The sequence below is a fragment of the Myotis nattereri genome (genome assembly GCF_964212035.1).
Source record: "Myotis nattereri genome assembly, chromosome: 3".
Classification (NCBI taxonomy): Eukaryota; Metazoa; Chordata; class Mammalia; order Chiroptera; family Vespertilionidae; genus Myotis; species Myotis nattereri.
In genome coordinates, this window is record NC_138077.1 from 102,408,813 (window position 1) to 102,428,219 (window position 19,407).

The window sequence follows — 19,407 nt, forward strand, 5'->3', positions numbered from 1 at the left end:
CAGAGGTCTTGAGAAGTGACATTAGTTTATGTAGTTTTCTCTGTCCATATATGCCATAGAATAATTTTAGGAAAATGTATGCCTATCACTACAGAAGAGAAAGAAAGGAAAGAAATGAGAAAGGGTCTGGGGCTCAAAGCCATTTTCATTTTCAGAGTATGCTTTAGCGCAAATTCAGGGCGAGGGAAGCAAGTGATTCATGCAAGAAATCTCCACTTTTGTGCTGGCTCTCAGTTAATAAAGTATAGCTTTCTATCCAAGTAGACATTACTTATAAAGTAGACTTTGCAAAAAATAGTTCACATTGGACTAGATTCCTATTTTGATACACATAACCTCTTTCTCCCAAAACTATTGCAACTAGAAGTATCAAAATTGGCAGAAAACTCAGAAGTACTGTTTTTTAAAGTGTCAATACATACCTTACCAATCTTAGAGCTTGTGAGATGGAGTAGGAAAAAGGATATTTGCTGACACAAAAGTATAAAGTGTAGGGTTAAGTAGATTAAATATGACTGTTATGAGCTTAATTATGTTCCCCTAAAATTCACATGTTAAAGTCCCAACCCCTAGCATCTCAGAATATAGCTGTATTTGAAGATAAAGCCTTTAATGATGTGATTAAATTAAAACGAGGCTGTTAGAGTGAGGCTCTAATCTAATCCAATATGACTGGTGACCTTATAAAAACAAAGGAGCACACAGGGTCTCTACCACAAATGAAGAGGCAGCAATAGTGTGGCACCTCCAAGCTGAGGAGAGAGGCTGCAGGAGAAACCAACGCTGCTGGCACCTTGATCTTTGACTTCCAGCCTCCAGAACTGTGAAGAAACAAATTTCTGTTGTTTAAACCACCCAGTTTGTGACATTTTGTTATGGCTGTCCCTGTCAACAAAGAAGCGATACCTGGAGACTCTCAATGTATACCATTAACTGCTGGAGATACTAATTATGGTATGCTGTGTCATATAAAACAATATAAAACAACTAAGGGCCCAGTGCATGAATTTGTGCATCTTAAAAGGAACTGTGGGCTGCAAGGCTGCAGTGGGCACAGGGGCAGGTCTCGGCCCATCCTCCACGCCCCCGCCTGCCCCTTCCGCTGTGGCCCCGGTCAGTTCCCTGTCTCCCAGCAGCCCTGCTCCTGCCACTTCCACAGGCTGATGGCCAGCCCCACTTGCACCGGCTAACGGCATGGAGCAGTTGGGGCCGGTGCAGTCAGCGGGTGTGAGCAGTGGCTGCTGCCACAATCGCCCCTCAGGAGCAGGGAGAGGTGGAGAAGCCCTCAGGGGTGACCGGGGTGGCAACTGCCACTTGCACCCACTGACAGCGCCAAGTGATTTGGACAGGCGCCCGGTGCCAGCAGCAGGTGCGAGCGGCGGCTCTGGCACTGGCAGCGGGTGCGAGCAGGACTGGTGCTGGCAACAGGTGTGAGTGCCTGGTGGGACCATGGCACGCAGGAGCAAAGAATTTTCAGTAACTACCAGAGACTTGCCCAATGACAGTAACCAGTGTCCCGCCTTGGTCTGGTGCTCCCGCTCACCTGCTCCACCATCCCACCACAGCCAACGCCCGCCATGTTCCACACACGCCCCTGGTGGTCAGTGCACGTCATAGCAACCTGTTGTTTGCTTGTTCTGCCATTCGGTCTATTTGCAATTTAGGGTTTCATATATATACTAGTATATGTAGATATGGCTGCCAGAACCACAAAGCTGTCCATTTGGAATAAGACATGCAATGCAAAAGCATAAATAAACTTGTTTTCTCTCCTTCATGGCTTCCCATTGAATATAATAAGCATTTTATTTTGCATGTATCAGGCAAATAGTACTCTTACAAGTTCTAATCTATGAACACCTATCACTAAATAGTGCCATTGTGATATCATAGAGAGTTCCTCTTTGAATAATTCCTTATGGTTTCCTTATTGGTGGGAAAAAATTATTCCAGGATGTCAATACATCTAAGGAAGAAAAATGCTGTAATTCTTATCCTTCTTAAAGTAGAAGAACCACCCTTTTGTTGCAGAAATTGTTCAAATCTATCCTATGAATTGAATCTTTCTCTCTTATTCATATCTTACAAATGTGCTTTAGCAACGTATTAGATTCTTGGTCCAGAAATGGATTTTCAAACCAAGGGAAATGAATAGTTAAAATATACAAGACATAATACTGAATATTATAAGAAACATAATTTTGACCCCAAATAAAAAAATAGCCTTGGTACTAAAAACTAAATTTAAAATTTTATTTGAAATCTATCACTTTATGTGTTTTTCTGAATATCAACAATTCAGAGGAAAGCAGTAGTTTAGGAATTATTAAATAGTATTCCTAGGCTATATTATTCCAACAACTATCATATAAATGCTGATTCATGAATAGCAAAACTGACATTGTGACAAAATTTTTAAATGAATTAGAATACCTGACAATGGGTTTTATGTATAAATTTCTTAAATTCTCAAATTTCCTTTTTCTATTCATTTTAGTTGTATTCTTTTTTTTAAAAAATATATTTTATTGATATTTTACAGAGAGGAAGGGAGAGAGATAGACAGTTAGAAACATCAATCAGCTGCCTCCTGCACATCCCCTACTGAGGAAGTGCCTGCAACCCAGGTACATGCCCTGGACCAGAATCGAACCTGGGACCTTTCAGGCCGCAGGCCGACAGTCTATCCGCTGAGCCAAACCGGCTTTGGCAGTTGTATTCTTTTTAAAAGAGAATACCTATAAGGAAACTTGAAATTGTCTTCTCAAAGTTCGCCAAAATAACAATTATGGTTAAAAAAATTAAGTAGGAAAACATCAGATGTAAGCTAGGAATGAATGACCAAAGTGGAAAAGTATAACTACCTTATAAAGACCCTTAAAGACCTTTATTTGATAATTATTTAGTAAGCACCAAAAGATAATTTTTTGGTGGAACTAAAAAATTGTACACAGAGGAACACATTGGCAAATTCTTGAAACTAATCTTTAGTATCTGGCAATGTTTTTTTTTAAACCACAGTACTAGATTTTTATGTTTGATTTAACTTTATTCTTCCTCTTTTGGGGGAGGGGTAATGCTGGGGTTCTTGTCCCAGCATCAAGAAGGGTTCAGGAATCGGGAGAAGGCTGTGCATAGATGTTAAATAGGAATCCAGAGACTAACAAAGAGTCCAGAAATGAGATATAATTTTGAAAGGCATTTGGGGATCAGAGGAGCTTAGCTAAAGGAGCTAAGATCCAAGATCTTAAGTCTAAGGTCTTAGGTTCTCTTTGTCCCCAGGACCCCATGCTTTTTATTAACACAATTTGTCCTGAGGTGAGGCAGAGATATACACTTGGAAGGGTATACACAAGCATTGTCAGAATGGGGGACTTAGCCTACGGCTGTTCAGGTGTTTGGCCAGTAGGAGGCAATAACATGTAAATTAAGATGCCTTTTAGCTGTCTGGCAGCCACAATCAGTTTCCTATTCAGGTGTGGGGAAATGCCTTCAGCCATTCCCAACAGGTGACTACATGTGTGACTCAACTCTGTTGAGTCCCCAAGTCTCATCAACCTTTTGATGAAACTCTTGAAATTATGACATGCTGAAATTGGTCTCCGGCAGGGTAATCTTCACCAGAGGTTATTTTTTCCATTGATTTTTAGAGAGAATGGAAAGGAGGAAGGAGGAAAGAGAGAGAGAGAGATGGATAGGTTGCCTCCCACTTGTGCCCTGGATGGAGCCTGCAACCCACGCACCTACCTTGACTAGGAATCAAACTTGTGGCCCTTCCTTGCGGGCCGATGCTCTAACCATCGAGCATAACCAGCCAGTGCTAGATTTAACTTTCTTAAACTCAAATATTATGAACTTGATAGATTTTCTTTTTAAATCTAGAATGCAGAGAAACATGAAGTTGATATGTTGAAAAGAACTGTGCTCTATAAATGAGGAAAAATGGATTCTAGTATGCTTTCCTGGACGAGTCACTCTCTGTGCATTCTATCAGAACTGTTGCATTATTCCTAAAATACTGGGTTTCCAACCATCTCACATATTTTGAAATTCTTCTGGTAAAGACATAAAATATCAATAAAATAAAATTTGTAATTTGTCAAAATCAAATGATTAAAAATATGAAGAATCAAAGAAAAGATCTCAAAAGGTGGCTGAAGATAATCTAAGGTGCAAAAATGGTTGTAACATGCACAGATTTGTTACAAAGCCCTAAGTGTTACTTGACATATGATTATTAAATAAAACCAAATAATATTTCAATGATCATTTATCAAGTTTGCTTTTTTTCTCAACAGATTAAAAATTATACCTGGATTTGCATATGTGTGAATTTGTGATAATATGCACTAATTATTCCACCCCTCCCAGGTTAGCTCCTAAAACAAAAGATATATTTAAGGATAGAGATTGCTTTCTCCATGTTAGGTTTTCCTTAAAATCATATACAGGGTATCCTCCCAAAATACATATACACTTTGAATAATTATTACTTCCAAAAGGTTAAAACTGAAAAGAAAGAAACATCAGTTGAACTATCAGAAAAAAATGTGTGTAGATTTTTTTTGGGACACCCTCCATGCAGAGTGGTTAATTGATAGCTTGGCAATTGGGATTAGAACAATGTAGCATTTTAGACAGTGATGCTTTTGTAATGTTGTCTGTTGTATAAACCATAATTCATTTATATAAAATCTCCGGGAAATAAACCGTATTTCTCCAGAGCTTAGCAGTGACCGGCACATGTTTGAATGAATGAAGTAGACGGAGAATGTCAATATTAATTTATGTAATGATTAGTAAAGAAAAAAAGGACATTCTAGCACAAGGTCTTCTGTCCACCGTTCAGTTAATTCATTCTTGACTTTTCCCTTCGGGCAAGTTGTTTGCTTGGGAAATTCCTAGAAGGCGAAGGCAGAGGACGGAGACTTAGAAAAGAGAAGGGGTTCGGGACTCAAAATGGTTTTGGGACAGTATTACGGGGCCTAGAGGGAAATGTTTTGTCTTGTAGGAGTTCTGAGAACAGGCGATCCGAAAGTCCTGGGCCCCACAGGAACGCAGCCCTCCAGCCTCGGCTTGGAATTTCGCGCAGCCGAGCGCGGCGTCGCGCAACCTGCGGCAGAGCAGGCTCCCAGCCCCGGCCAGAGGGGTGCGCCCTCCCTTCCTGGAGCGCGGGGCCGCGCCGGGCGGCAGGAGCGGGGGCCCGGGGGCGGGACTCCGGGCGGCCCCGCCTCGCCCCGCCGCCCCGCGGGTCACAATGTAGGGTTAGGCGGCGGGCGGGCGGGCGGGGCTCGGTGGGGGCGGAGCCGCCGGGCAGGGGCGGTGCCGGTAGTTGGGGGCGGGGAGGGGAGGAGGACGCGAGCGGGCGGAGGACAGCGCCATTCCGGCCGGCCGCTCCCTCCGGTCCCTCTGCCTTCCCCGCGGTGGCCCGAGAGCGCCAGCGAAGGAGCGCGCGCGTGACGCGGCCCGGCTCGCTGCGCCCTCCCGCCCGCGCCCGCCGCTCATGGCCCGGGCCGCGCTGGCCGGCCCGCCGTGAAGACGCCTCCGTGGCCCTCGCAGTCCGCGCTTCGCCGCCAGCCCGCGGTGCCCGCGCACCCCAGCCGCCATCGCCTTCGCGCCTGGCTGGCGGGGGCGCAGTCCCCGGCCGTCCGCGCCCTTCCCTGGAGCTCGGCGGAGCGTGGCAGCCGGGGCCGGCGGAGGTGCGAGGAGCCGGACGCCGCCGCCCGGGTCGCCGCCGGCGCCGCGGGGGCCATGACCGTGGAGCAGAACGTGCTGCAGCAGAGCGCAGCGCAGAAGGTGAGCGATCCCGCGCCTCCTTCCGACGTGCTGCCCGCCCCCGGCCCCCGCCCTGCCCCCGCCGCCCCCCTCCCTCGCCACCGCTTGGCCTCGCTGCCCCGGGCTCCCCCTCCGCCACCCACTGCCCCTGCCCGTGGCCTCTCGGGGCGTCGCGCCCGGTGCCGGCTGCTGGGGTGTAGTTGGCGGGTCGCAGTCCACTTCCTTCTTGCCGATTGTTTTCCTGTAACACGGTGCGGGGTATTTATTGAGAGCGACCCTCGCATTCCTACACTCCACTGTGTGGCTTCTTGATTAAGCTTATCCTCCTTTAAAAAAACCATCAGCCGTCATTCCTGCCGAGCACAGCGGGCGTTTCGGAGGTAGGAACATTCCAGGCCTGCTGCTGTGCGAAAGGGTCTCCGCCAGGACTGCCCTGCCTGCCCTGCGGGGCAGGTGCGTTTACCAGGTGGACTCTCTGTACAAGTCGAGGGTTTGGTTGTTGCCCTTTCCTCTTCCAGTTTCTTTCTTTTTTCGTTTTCTTTTTTCTTCTTTTGTCCCCTTTTCTGAGGAACTGTCCTTTACGAAAGGAAACCTTTCTGGCCATGTTTATTTCAGGAATCTTTTGTCCCCTAAGTTTGACCTTGTTCCATGGTTCACCCTTTACTCTGGCCTCAGTCACACATTCAAATGGTCATCTAAGGAAAATAAAAAAAATAAATCTATGTTTGTGAAGCGCCAGCTCTTTTATAGTCAGTAGTGAGAGACGCTCTTTTTATTCTAGATTTTGCTTTCAGAACCTCAAGTGCACTATCATGCTCGAACTATATCATGAAGAGTAGATGGCTATGCATTATTTTATTTTATTATTTTTAGGGGGGGGGTCATTTGTGTGAGAAGCATTTTGGGTAAAAGAAAAGCATTGCTTTAGTCTGTTGGAATTATGGGGATAACTTTGCTTTACTGTGAGCAGCTGCCAAAGATGTGTGTGGTTTATCTGGGAGAGTAATGAATGCCCCACCCTGTCGTAGTTTTGGCATAGTTATCCTACCTGTGCTTGGTTATAGAATGAGGCCTGCTGTCCTAAAATGGTCTATTTATATATTCACAGTATGCTAAATTTTTGCTTTGAGATTATTTTTAGATTTTTATGATAGTCCTTGTGGTAACTGAAGATGCTCAAGAATTTTGGAAAGCAAGGATAGTGCATTGTTATTTTAGGCCCTTTGGGAAAGTTCCCTTGTAACTCTTGTGTGTTATAGTTGACTGTTACTGGTAAATGTAGAAGGTTACTGCACCCTGCTGTTTATTTACAGTGAAATAATTCTAGATTTAATAATACGAGTTTAGAACAGTTTATCTTCTAATCTCCCCCTTGGTTCTATTTTGAATATCTTAAACTTTAGTTTTTGATATTTATGTGATAAAGTGCTAATACTTTCAACAGGATTTCGAGGTCATGTATATGAAGTAACATTTAATAAGTTTGGTATCATCTTTGTTAATTCTTTTCAATGTTGAATATTAGAGCCTATTTCAAAGTGGGAAATGTAGCTAATATTTTTTACATCTCTTAAATTTGAACAATGGCAAAAAGTTTGTTAAATTGATTTCACCTAAGTACTTTAACATAGAATCAGATAATACAGATCTGTCTGGATCAGAGGTTTATACATAAAGTTGTAGGATTGAGAATCAAAACACTGAAAGTGATCTTGGCCATCAAGTTCAATTTCCTAGTTTAATGAACCCCCTCCTTACATAAAGAAAGTAGTAGTTAATTTAAAGTATTACAATTATGATGCTATTTTTAGTGTATGTCAGATTATTTCATTGATTTGGGGGAATTTTTTAAAAGCAATATAATTTTATACTTTCACCATAGTATTTATGTTGTTTAAAAAACAACGTTTAATTTCGTTATTACCATACTATTACATATTAGAGCTATTTTAAAAATATATGGGTATGAATACTTTACCCCACCTACCTCAAATAAGTTGATAGATTTAAATCATTAAACTAGTAACTAGGAAGTGGGCTTCAAGCTAGTAACTAGGAAGTGAACTTCATACTTTAGAAGAAACAAAAGTGAAACTTTTTGTTTTCTCTTTGAAATTTTATGAATGATCATTAAAATGAGAGTGGTTTAGTGCACGTTGCACAACCAAAATTTTAGTCAGTTTTCTGCTCTCAAAAAAATTGTGTGTGTATGCACTCGTGTAACATTAGTTTTATGTAAAATAGCTGTACTCTGGTGATTAGAACAGTTCCCAATATTTTCAGTATTCTTTTTTTTTTCATCCAGAGAATAATTGGTGATAATCTTTTAAAAAATTTTTTTAAAGCAGCACAACACAAAACTTTCATAGCTCTTTGTTTACCTACAGAGTAGCTTATCACTGTATAATATAACTTAAGGAGCTGACTTTTCCTCTGATGTGTTGCTTGATGCTGAAGTTTGTCCATGACAGATATTTAGGAAATAGGATACAACTACGGAGAGCTACTTTTCTGAGTTGTAGATGATACAGGTGAAGTGGAGTTGGAGGCAGATTAGATACAGTTACATTCTGTCATTTGGTCTTGAACATGTATCTTGAGCCTTTATACTTGATATTTTTCTAAGTGTAGGATCCTTAGATCTCAAAAATTTGATACATAGATTTAGGTCCAAGTGAGGATTCTTTAGGGCAGCAATAGAAGACTTCTTCCTAGAAACCAAATCAAGTTGTGAAGCGAGCTGAATATTATTTACGTTAAATGTATCCATCTGAGTTGAATAAAATGTAAGGTTCATAAGGGCAGGCATATTGGCTGTTGGTTTCACTGTGGGGTTTATAACAGTTCCTTGCATGTAGTAGGTTTGAGTAAATATTTGATGGTGAAATAAGAGTGAGTGTTTTCTAAAAGGGGTGCAAGTGCAGTAGTTATTTTAATTTCCTAACTGAACCTCAAGATTTAACATTATTGAGAAACAATGAAAGTTCGAACCAGACTTTCTGTTGTAATATAGGCAGTTAGTGAAAAGACAGTAGGATGTGGGTAGGATCTAAATCACCTTTCTAAGACCTTGGGCAAATCATTAAATGCCTCTGAATCATGTTTTAAAGCCTCAAAGTTAATATGATTAGACAACTTTTTTATATCTGAGTGTTTAGTGGATATAAGCATGCATTTATTCCAAATAGGGAGGGTTAAAGAATAAATAGTAGAGAATGGAGGAAGAAGGAATTTTATGGATCAACAATCAGTTTTCAATTAATTACTATGGCGGTTAGGAGGGAAGGATGTCACAGATTAACCAAATTAAGACTTAAAACAAAATCTAAGAAAGAATACAAACTGGATTCAGGGTGAATTTCTTAGATAAAATAATGTAGTATTTTCTCATTTAGGTATCATCTAAAGTTACAAAAATGCAAACAGCATTTCAAGGTACAGTTAACATTATATAAATCACTGTACTGGTAAACATGACATAAAATGAATATTCTTTAGTACTAAATAATTGCTTATCTTGTTATTAGGGTAAGACTTGGTTTGGGTAGAGAGGTAAGGATCCAGCTGCTTATTCCCTTCTTATCTTTTTCTTTCTCACCTAATTTTGATTTGTATACTAACATTGTATCCAGCTTCCTTTATGAATTCTCATCAGTTCTAATAAATATTTGATTGATTTTCTTCAGTATTCTATGTTGACAGTTACTATTTTATCGCTTTAGCTAAGATTACAGAATGCTACTAGGATTAATGTTAGTTTCTATTATGTATTTTATGATGATATGGAAATTACAGTTCGAAGTTTTTAAAATGTATTGCAATCAGATTTAGGATGTTGATTCTATCAAGTTTCTTTTTTTTCTTCTTCAACAACTGATTTTATATGTCAAGAATGTTGGAATAAATAACAGAGATGTATTATGTACTATATACCTAAGGAATTATGCTAAGAATTTTTTAAACTTTGTTTTGTAATATTTAATCTTCCCAACCACCTTATTAGATGAGCACTATTTTTTTTCCCTTTACTTCCCTTCATGTTGTGATTGAGGCAACAGTATTAGAGAAATTAAGAACTAGAGCAAAATTTCATTGTGATTGTGTATTTAAACTCAGGGTCAGCAGACTCAATAGCTCCTGCTCTTAGCCATTATGCTTTCTGATAAAATCTCCTTTAGTCATGATACCTCCAAATTTGTTGTACTAAATTTTAATCTAGAATTTGGTATATGTATTCTTACATGAGCTTGGTTACACAGTTTGCTTTTGTACATATGGGCTCCTAATGGGAGGTTAGATCATAAAATCATTAAGAAAGCTTCTTGTTTTTTTTCTGTGCTTTTGGAATTGTTTATTTTAGGATTAGGTTAAATCCTTCAAAATTGGTGGTATTAAATGAGTTTTGATGAATATAACAATATCACGATGACCATTTTGTTACAGAAAGTTTTAGATAAGCTTTCCAAATTTTTATTGTCTTTTAGATTTTCTACTTCTTCCAATTCAAGTTTAAGACTGTTTTATATATTCAGATTATATTTCATTTAGGTTTCCATATATATTAGTCTGATCTTTTCTCTTAAATCTATGTATATGTAGATAGATCCCTTTCTTTTGTCTTTAATAATTTCACCTTCCTACTCATTCAGGTGGTTATTGTAGATTTTATACTTGAATTCACATTTAGTGAATTTGTAATCATGTTTAATAACAAAAAGCATTTTGGGCTGTGGATTTTCATCTGATTTAGGTTTGGTGTTGACCTTACTTATTTTTTTCATTACTTAAAAGATTGCTTTTTGTTTACTTTCCAAGATGTTGCATTTTAAAAATTACTGATTTTTAGTTTTGATGCATTGTTTAAAAAAACATGATTAGTAATGGTTTTAGAAATTTATTAAGATGTTCCTCTAAGTATATGTGAGGTTTTACTGAGCATATGAAAAGGATGTGTATTCTTTGAAAGTTAAAGAGTTGTATATATATATTAACGAACACTTCTAGTGTGATTTGAATATTTACTTTTTTTTCCCTTTATTTCTTAAATCCGGGAGATTTTGATGTCTTTTAATGTAATTTCATCAAATTCTCTATGTATTTTTAATGGATCTAATCCAAATTTGTTTGTACTTGCTGGTCATTACTAAAAGTTTATCATTTACATATATGGTGATAACTAATATATTTAATATTTCATTGTCATTTGAGTTTCCATATATTAGCCATATTTTTCCGATTCAGTTTTGGTGTATTGATCAAGCTTCATTGTATCACCTTTCCTACTCTTGCCTGTATATCCTATAATGATCTGAAAATCTTTATCTCTTTTAATTTTAAACCAACTAAGCACGTATTTTTCTGAATGTCAAAAATCAATAATTGGTTTTTCTTCCTTTCCTCTACCATCAATAAGATAAGACTTTTTAGCATATTTTTTATTTATAACATTCCTGATTTTATTGGGATAATGTAGAATTATAATTCTAAGTGATACCCTTTTACATTTCTTAAGGTATACCTTACGTGAAAAAATACCTGTATTACATGTTAGTAGTTAATTAGTTTTTTTTTAAGATTAGGTATTTACTTTTACTTTTAACTAATTTTTTTTCTGTATAGTATAATACTATTTGATGTTACCTTTTAAGTTTCGTGTGTGTGTGTGTGTCTTTTTAACAGTCCTGCCTAGGATTTTTGATCTGAAAATTATAGTGTTATTTGCAGGAAAAATGTATTTTAAAATTATTGCTCCTACTCTGTTTCTTGTTTTCCCCATCTGTAACTACATTATTTGCATGTTAGATATCATTTATCTCTCTTGCTTCAAATTTTATTTTATAATTTCTTTCTCTCTTTTTGTCCTATATGCTGAGATAACGTCTTAGCTTGGTTGTCCAGATTATTATTTTTATAATGCCAGTTTTCTATTTATCACCTCCTTAGGTGGTCAGATATTTTTGGAGGGTTTGTGTAAATGTGCATTTAAGTTTGTTCTGAAGTGCATAGAATTGAATTAATCACAAACATTGGTTCATGATCAGCTGTACATGAAAATATTTCATTTATTTATGAAATTATTGTCAATAATAAGCCCATATAAATCCATACTTAAAACAAAAGCTAGAGCTTTGAAAGTAACCTATATGTAAGCCCCTTTATCCCACCCCTCTTGTTTTCATAAGAGATTGTAATCATCTTGAGTCCTGTTTTCATTCTCCCTTTAATTTCCTTTTCATTCCATCTCTCTGAATTGCTGAAGGTATATGTTTTTTATTTTAGTTGTTTTAAATTTAGGAACTTTTTTCTCACCTCGATATCTAAAAGATATTCATCCATCTTGAAAGGTTAAAGTCGGTGGTGCATGGGCAGGCTAAATAGCAATCTCAGATGGTGAATAAGAAAAATTGAATTGATTTAAAGAAAAGGAGATGGGATATCCAAAGGGAAGGGCTACACAGCACCGAGCCAAGGGGTATTAGGTTGATTATGGCAGCAAAAACAACTTAGGACAGCAAAACAAGGACGGTGCATAGAAGAAGCAACAGGAGAGCCTAGGCTGGGCTGAATTAGCTCCCTGAGAAGTCAGAGAAAAGGCGACCTTGGAGACAGGTTCAGGAGGTTAGTCTGGGACTAGCTGTCACTGCCCATTGCTCCCCTGGTTGCAAGTCTCATGGGGTCCCTTCGAGGGGAGAAGGGGGAAGGAAATGGCACTGGGTAGCACGCACGTTAGGTCCTGCATCCTGAGTGTATTTATTTCTCTTTTGCAGGTGGAACTCTTAGGGGAGCTTTCAGGGGAGGGTCTTAATAGAATATTCATAGGCTTTCCAGGCATGTTCTTTCACAGGGTCATTATTCAATGCAGCTGGTCCTGAGGCAGCCATGGAGTCACTTGTCTGGTTTTGCTGCTATTTTGGGCCTGGAGCTGAAATACAACTGAGGCCTAGATGTTATCTTTAGGGAGGAAAAGGTAAAGGGGTCTAAACCTCATGACCAGCGATATGAAAGATCCAGAGTCCAAACCGCATGACCAGTGATATGCTAGGGGAGGGTAGGTTACCTTGGCGTGAGGTTCTTGTTTCCCAGTTTTGCCCCGTGTTAGGCATCCAGGACTTTCTGCCCTGGTGAGTTTCTGTACACTGGCCCGTTGTCCTTGCTATGCTCATGTCTAACAGTTAGACTCTAACTGCCCATAACATGTTTTCTATTAAGAGTTTTTGAAGTTACGTTTGCAACATTTTGACCTTATTTTATTTGCATTTAATTTTCATATCTAGTATGAGGTAGGGACCCAATTTAATGTTTAGTATATATGATGTTTTTGTTGTTCATCTTACCTTATTGAAAAGTTAAATGCTCTCTCCCATTGAACTGGCATGCCATCTCTGTCATATATAAGACTTTATGTGAAATGCTCTTTTTCCCCTGTTGTTTTGTTCCATCATTCATTTTGTGAATACTGTCCTGTCTTCACTGTGGTAGCTTCATTATAGTTTCTGTACTAGTTAAGTAAGCTTGCTTTTCTTCTTCCAAGATGTCATGTTGCTTTATTCTTCCTTATAAGTTCTCTGAGAAACCCTTGTTTGATGTTTTCTTTTTTATTAATTTCCTTGAATTCATAGGCCAATTTGGCATTAGTGACATCTTTATGATATTGAGTCTCTCTATGAACACGATATACCTTTTTATTTAGGTCTTCAGTATCTCTTATTCAGTTTATAATTTTAACTGTAGAATTCTTACACATTATTTGTTCTAGGTAGTTGATAATTTCTGGTGACAATTATATGTGATGCTTTAAAACATTTGTTATTGGCGCTGGTGCTGGCAACTTGGTGGCGATGCTTCTGGACATGAGCTGCAAAAAGTACAGGGTGGCCCTGAGGAAGGAGAACCTAAAGAAATGTGGGCAGGAACTCGGTAGTTGGAGAAACTCTGGACTCTGACAGAAGAAGGGGGAGGAAAAGGAGGAATCTCTTATTGAACAACAAGAAGAGAAGCTGTTGGAGAGAGGCAAAAACAACAACAACAACAAAAAAAAACACATGAGTGGTTGCTGTGGGAGCAGAAGGCACAAAAAGAATTCAGAATAGAGGAGGAGGAGGAAGAGGCACCTAAAAAACAAGAACAGGAGAGAAAGTTGAAGAGAGCCAAGCAGCAGAGAAAAGAGAAAGAGGAGCAGAAGCTGCAGGAGGAGAGGGAAAGTGGAGGCTGTGAGAAGGTGCTGGGGTGGCTGAAAATGAGCTGGGAAATAGTGCCACGTGGCAAAACTCAGAACCACACAGGACTGATGAATAATGAAGAAAGATCTAGCTAACTGTCCATTCTACAAACAAACAAACAAACAAACGGGAGCTTGCCGTTTTGGAGGTAGAGGTGTTCACTGAGAAACAGTTTCAACACCGAGCCCCACCCTTCTTATCAGAAGCATGTTTACAGTGTTTGGTGTGTGGCCAGGAGGGCAGCAGGAAGAGGGCACCCACGGGGCCTGGACTTCTTCGAGGATGTGTCTCTCCTCCTCCCCCCAGGTCCGGTCAACTGCAGCATGGAACTGCATCTGAGGGGCAGCGTGTGTGTGCAGTACCGATGGGAAGAAGAAAGCAGAGTGACCCTTTCTCTGTTTAAAGGACCTTGGTTTGCAGGACGGTAGCTTCAGTGCAGGTTCTGTCCCGTGACCCCGTGGAAAGGGCAATTTGTGGTTTATGTGAAATACAGCAATGCCCAAGAGGAGAACACTGCAGCTTTCTTCACGTGTTCAGAAATCCCAACAGTGAGTTTTGGGAAGCTAATAGGGACTTGTCTCCCGGTGGGTTTGGTTCTCCCTTTGGTAAGAACTCAGAGAGGATAAGTATCACATGATCTCACTCATTTGTGAAATATAATGAACAACGTAAACTGATGAAAAAAATAGAACTAGAGACATAGAAACAACGAACAGACTGTCAAAGTCAGAGGGAAGGCAGGGGAGGGTGGGAGGAGGAGGGAGGTAAGAGATCAACCAAAGAACTTGTATGCATGCATATAAGCATAACCAATGGACACAGACTGTAGGGGTTGAGGGCACGTGCTGGGAGGTAGGAGCGACCAGGGAGAGGTCAATGGGGGGAAAAAGGAGACTTATGTAATACTTTCAACAATAAAGAATTTAAAAAAGAAAAGAAAAAGAACTAAAGAGGAGGGGACTGTGACAGGCCCCAGGAGTGGAAGCCCCAGTCTGGCCCGTTTCTGCAGAAGGAATGGAGAAGCTGAGAGGAAAAGGAGAAGTAGTCACAGGGGTAAGAAATCTCACAGACACACAACACAAGTCATGGAAGGCACAGTTCAGGAAGTAGAGAAAGAAAAAGGCACCGCAGAGGGTGGGGGCGTGGGGCAGCCAGAGCCAAGGCCCAGCCAGAGCCCAGACCCTTCCAGGTCTAGCAGTTGGGGTGGGAGGAGGTCAGGTAGTAGAGACAGAACTGTTGATAGTTCCAAATCCAAAGAAACTGATTTTATACACACACACACACACACACACACACACACACACACACACATATTTGTAATTACTGGTGTGTACAAATGCAACTGACTTGTACATTAACCTTATATCCTGCCACCTTGCTAAGCTTTTCTAGTTTAATACTTTTTTAGCAATAATTTTGAATTTTTGTCTGTAAAAGATTATATGCATAAGTCATGATGGTTTTTAAAAAATATATTTTATTGATTTTTTACAGAGAGGAAGGAAGAGGGATAGAGAGTTAGAAACATCAATGAGAGAGAAACATCGATCAGCTGCCTCCTGCACACCCCCTACTGGGGATATGCACACAACCAAGGTACATGCCCTTGACTGGATTCGAACCTGGGGCCCTTCAGTCTGCAGGCCGACGCTCTATCCACTGAGCCAAACTGGTTAGGGCAAGTCATGATGGTTTTATTAATTTACTTTCAATTTTTATGTCTGTAACTACACTTTTTCTTGTACTAGGTAAGACCACTAATAAAGATTGATTAGAAGTGATGTCAGTGGATAATGTTTTATTGCTGATTTTACAGGACAGTTCTCTACTTTGGTACTTAATGCCCTTCTAAAGCATTTAAATGTGTTAGCTATATAAACAGCTTTTATAATAATGAAAGGATAATATGCTAATTAGACCAAATGTCATTCTGGATGTCCTTCTGGACGAAGCCGGGGCCAGAGGGAAGCCTGGATCCTGGGTGCCAGAGGGAAGTTGGTGCCGGCAACCAGGGGAAGGAAGGCCTACTCTTGCATGAATTTGGTGCATCGGGCCGCTAGTATGTTATAAAAAGGGTTCTGTTTCTAAAGAACTAAAGATTATTTTGTTATTTTAAATTTTCATGCTTGCATATATTTTTTCTTTTGTGCCCAAGTGACTCTTTGTGAAAGTTTTCACTCCAGGTATGCTGGGGGTGGGGGGCAGGTAGCCTGTTTGTCAGCCACTTCTCTGTCATGCTAGGTCTTTTGGTGTGTGTGTGTGTACAAATCATTTCTGAAAATTTTTAAAAATGTGTGTGAAATAGCATATGAAACCTTATGTCTCCTTTAAAGGAATATAATAAAGATAATACCATTTGTATTACCTGGACATAAAATCGAGTATCTTATTATCAAAATTTCCTTTGTGCCTCACCCACACAGTCCCTCACTTCGATATACCACTAGCTGCTATCTTGACTTTTTGAAGTTAATGTTCCTGTGATCCTGTGATATAATTTACAAAAAATAAAATGAAACCACCCATTTAAACATGTTTAATTAGATGAATTCTGGCATTTAGACAGTTCTGTCATTCTAGAAGATTCCCTTGTGTCACCCTTCTGATTTAGTATTCCCACTATCCCTATTCCAGGTAACCATTGATCTGATTTGTATTGCTATAGATCAGTTGTGGCTGTTTTAGGTCTTCACATAGGTGAAATCATAAATTTTTGTTGCTGTTGTATTTGATAGTTTGGCTCAGTAAAATGTTTTGGATACTCAGCCATGTTGCATGTATTAGTAGTTTGTTTTTATTTATTGCTGAGTAATATTTTAGACTAAATTTCAAAATATGTGTGAACACGTACCTGTTGGCGGACTTTGAGTTGTTCCTAATTTGTGGCTCTTATGAATAATGTTGCTACAATGTACATTGTAAACAGGTCTTTGAGTAGTGGTATTTGCATTTCTCTTGGGCAAATACTTAGGTGTGTTTGTTATAAAATACTGTTAAATGGTTATTCAAAGTGGTTGTACCACCATTGTACATTCCCATCAGCAATGTATGAGAATTCTAGTTGTCTCCATTTTCAGCAACACTTAGCATAGACACATTTTATGTTTTAGCCATTTTTATGAGTATGTTATGTTACCTCATTGTTGTATTAGTTTGTATTTTCTTGGTGACACAGTTTTGAACATTTTTATGTGCTCATTAGCCATTTTTTGGATGATTTTAAAATACTGGTGCTTCTCATATATTATCCATTTATATTCTCACAGGATCAGCAATAACTATATTTATTCTTTCAAGTATGAAAATGGCTAAATAGCTAAAGATGTTGTTAGAGGTAAAACATTATAGCAGCAAGTATGAATATGCTCATAAAGCAAAATGAAACTGCATAATGTTTCCATCATTTTTTAAAAAACTAACATGATGAAAAGGGTCACTGCTGAAGAATAAAAGCCCTTTTCTGATTTCATGCCTCAAACTAACATTAATTTAATTTCTTTGGTAATCAGTTGCACACACAGTAGAAATCTTTATGATGTATATTTTGTTCATAGGGTACAAAATACTTTTACATTGTAGTTGGTTTTAAAAGAGCTTCGAGGACTGATGGCGGGTGGGATGAACTGTGGAGTTGAGTGGCTGGTAGGTAGAAAATAGGGCAGAGAAAGACATTTTTTCTTTTTTTTCTCTCACAGTTTTTAGTCTATGTGAGAACAAGAAAGAAGTGCAGCCTGTTTTGAACTGGAACAGAAAATATTTAATATTTGCTGGGATTTTGTTGGTGTTGTTCAGCCTGGAAGTTGGTGGAGTGAGGTCTGGTTAGCTGCAGAGCTGAAGGAGTGAGATCTTAAGTCTTCCCATAGGACCTTAGAGAAAGGTTTGGGGGCAGGGAAAGGTTGAGGAAGAGGATCAAAGGAGCAAGCAGCAGTCCCATGCCTCAGGTTTAAAATTCCCAGTTTGGGGAGGGAAGAAGCAGCTCTTTGCACAGGCCTCCTGGGGTAGTGGACACTCTTTTGTACCTCTTTAGGTTTCACCATACAAATTCTCAGAACTGATTTCCAGGCTTCTTTTCCGGTGGGGCCAGGACTTCAAGTCAGTGATAAGACTGTAGAACTGCCCTAGCTGGTTTGGCTAAGTGGATAGAATGTTGGCCTGTGTACTGAAGGGTCCCAGATTCGATTCTGGTCAAGGGCACATGCCGGGGTTGTGGGCTCCATTCCCAGTGGGGGTGTGTGTGTACAGGAGGCAGTCCAATGATTCTCTCTCATCATTGATGTTTCTATCTCTCTCTCTCCTCTCTGAAATCAATAAAAATATATTAAAAAAAAAAAAACCCAACCAAACAAAAAACAAACAAACCAAGCCATGTAGAACTAACAGAACTGACAATATTTCCTTTCTTGCTGGTGACCTCAGAGGGAAGGCACCAGTGCATCTGAGCATGTGTGACTGTGGCTGGATAGATGAAGGCAGCATATGAGATGGCTAGGATCAGTTGTGTGGTTTCTGTGGTGTTCCCTGGGTAGGGGGCCCAGGCCTCTGGAAATGGGGATCAAAGCAGCCACCTCAGTGCATAGCGTTCTATATGAGGAGGTACGGTCTTAGGACCCTGTGAACATTCGTATTATTTGGTGTTGCCATTAGCTTACTCTTGGCCATCTTGGGATTGGCTCAGGCAAACTCTAGCCTCGGGGTCTGCAGTTTTCAGATGGAAGCAGATCCCTTCTATGCATTCTTGGCTATGCGGTGGTATCAGGTACCTTTTACACCCTGGCACTGCCTGGAGAGCAGGTGGAATCTCTGGTTTAATGTGCAAAAGGGAGGGGTTGACTGCCAGTTCCTCTGTTTCTCCTCTTCCTTCTGTCTTAGGGTCTCAAGGCTGTCTATGGGAGTGAGAGGGGAGGGTTGTGGGAGGGATGGTAGGCAGGCAGGGGGTGTGGTGGGGAGGTACTGGCAACCTGCTGCCTCCATCTTTCCTTACTGGCCATTTTTTTTTTTTCTATAGTCTATATCTTGCTATTGAGTTGTAGGAGTTTATTTACTCTGAACATGTTTTTTATTATATACTAGGGCCCCTGTGCACAAATTTCATGCACGGGGGGGGGGGGCGGTTTCCTCACACTGGCCTGCGCCCTCTCGGAGTCCGGGAGCCCTCGGGGGATGTCTGACTGCCAGCTTAGGCCCGCTCAGGGCGAGTGGGCCCTGAGCGGGCCTAAGCCGGCAGTCGGACAGCCTTAGTGCTGCCACAGAGGGGGGAGAGGCTCCTGCCATGACTGCTGCGCTCACCAGCCATGAGCCCAGCTTCTGGCTGAGTGGCACGCCCCCTGTGGGAGCACACTGACCACCAAGAGGCAGCTCCTACGTTGAGCGTCTGCCCCCTGGTAGTCACTGCGCATCATAGTGACCAGTTGTT

At 40.4% G+C, this 19,407-nt stretch overlaps 1 protein-coding gene across 2 annotated transcripts in view; it reads left to right on the top strand.

The window, feature by feature from the left end:
* Window positions 1–5,335: 5,335 nt before the first annotated feature.
* USP25 (ubiquitin specific peptidase 25) overlaps window positions 5,336–19,407 on the top strand; it is a 181,650-nt gene continuing 167,578 nt past the window's right edge. For both annotated transcript variants that reach the window (XM_081087424.1, XM_081087423.1), the window contains exon 1: window positions 5,336–5,796. In XM_081087424.1, coding sequence (XP_080943550.1) covers window positions 5,752–5,796 — 45 coding nt within the window. In that variant the 5' untranslated portion in view covers window positions 5,336–5,751. The remainder of the gene's footprint in view (window positions 5,797–19,407) is intronic.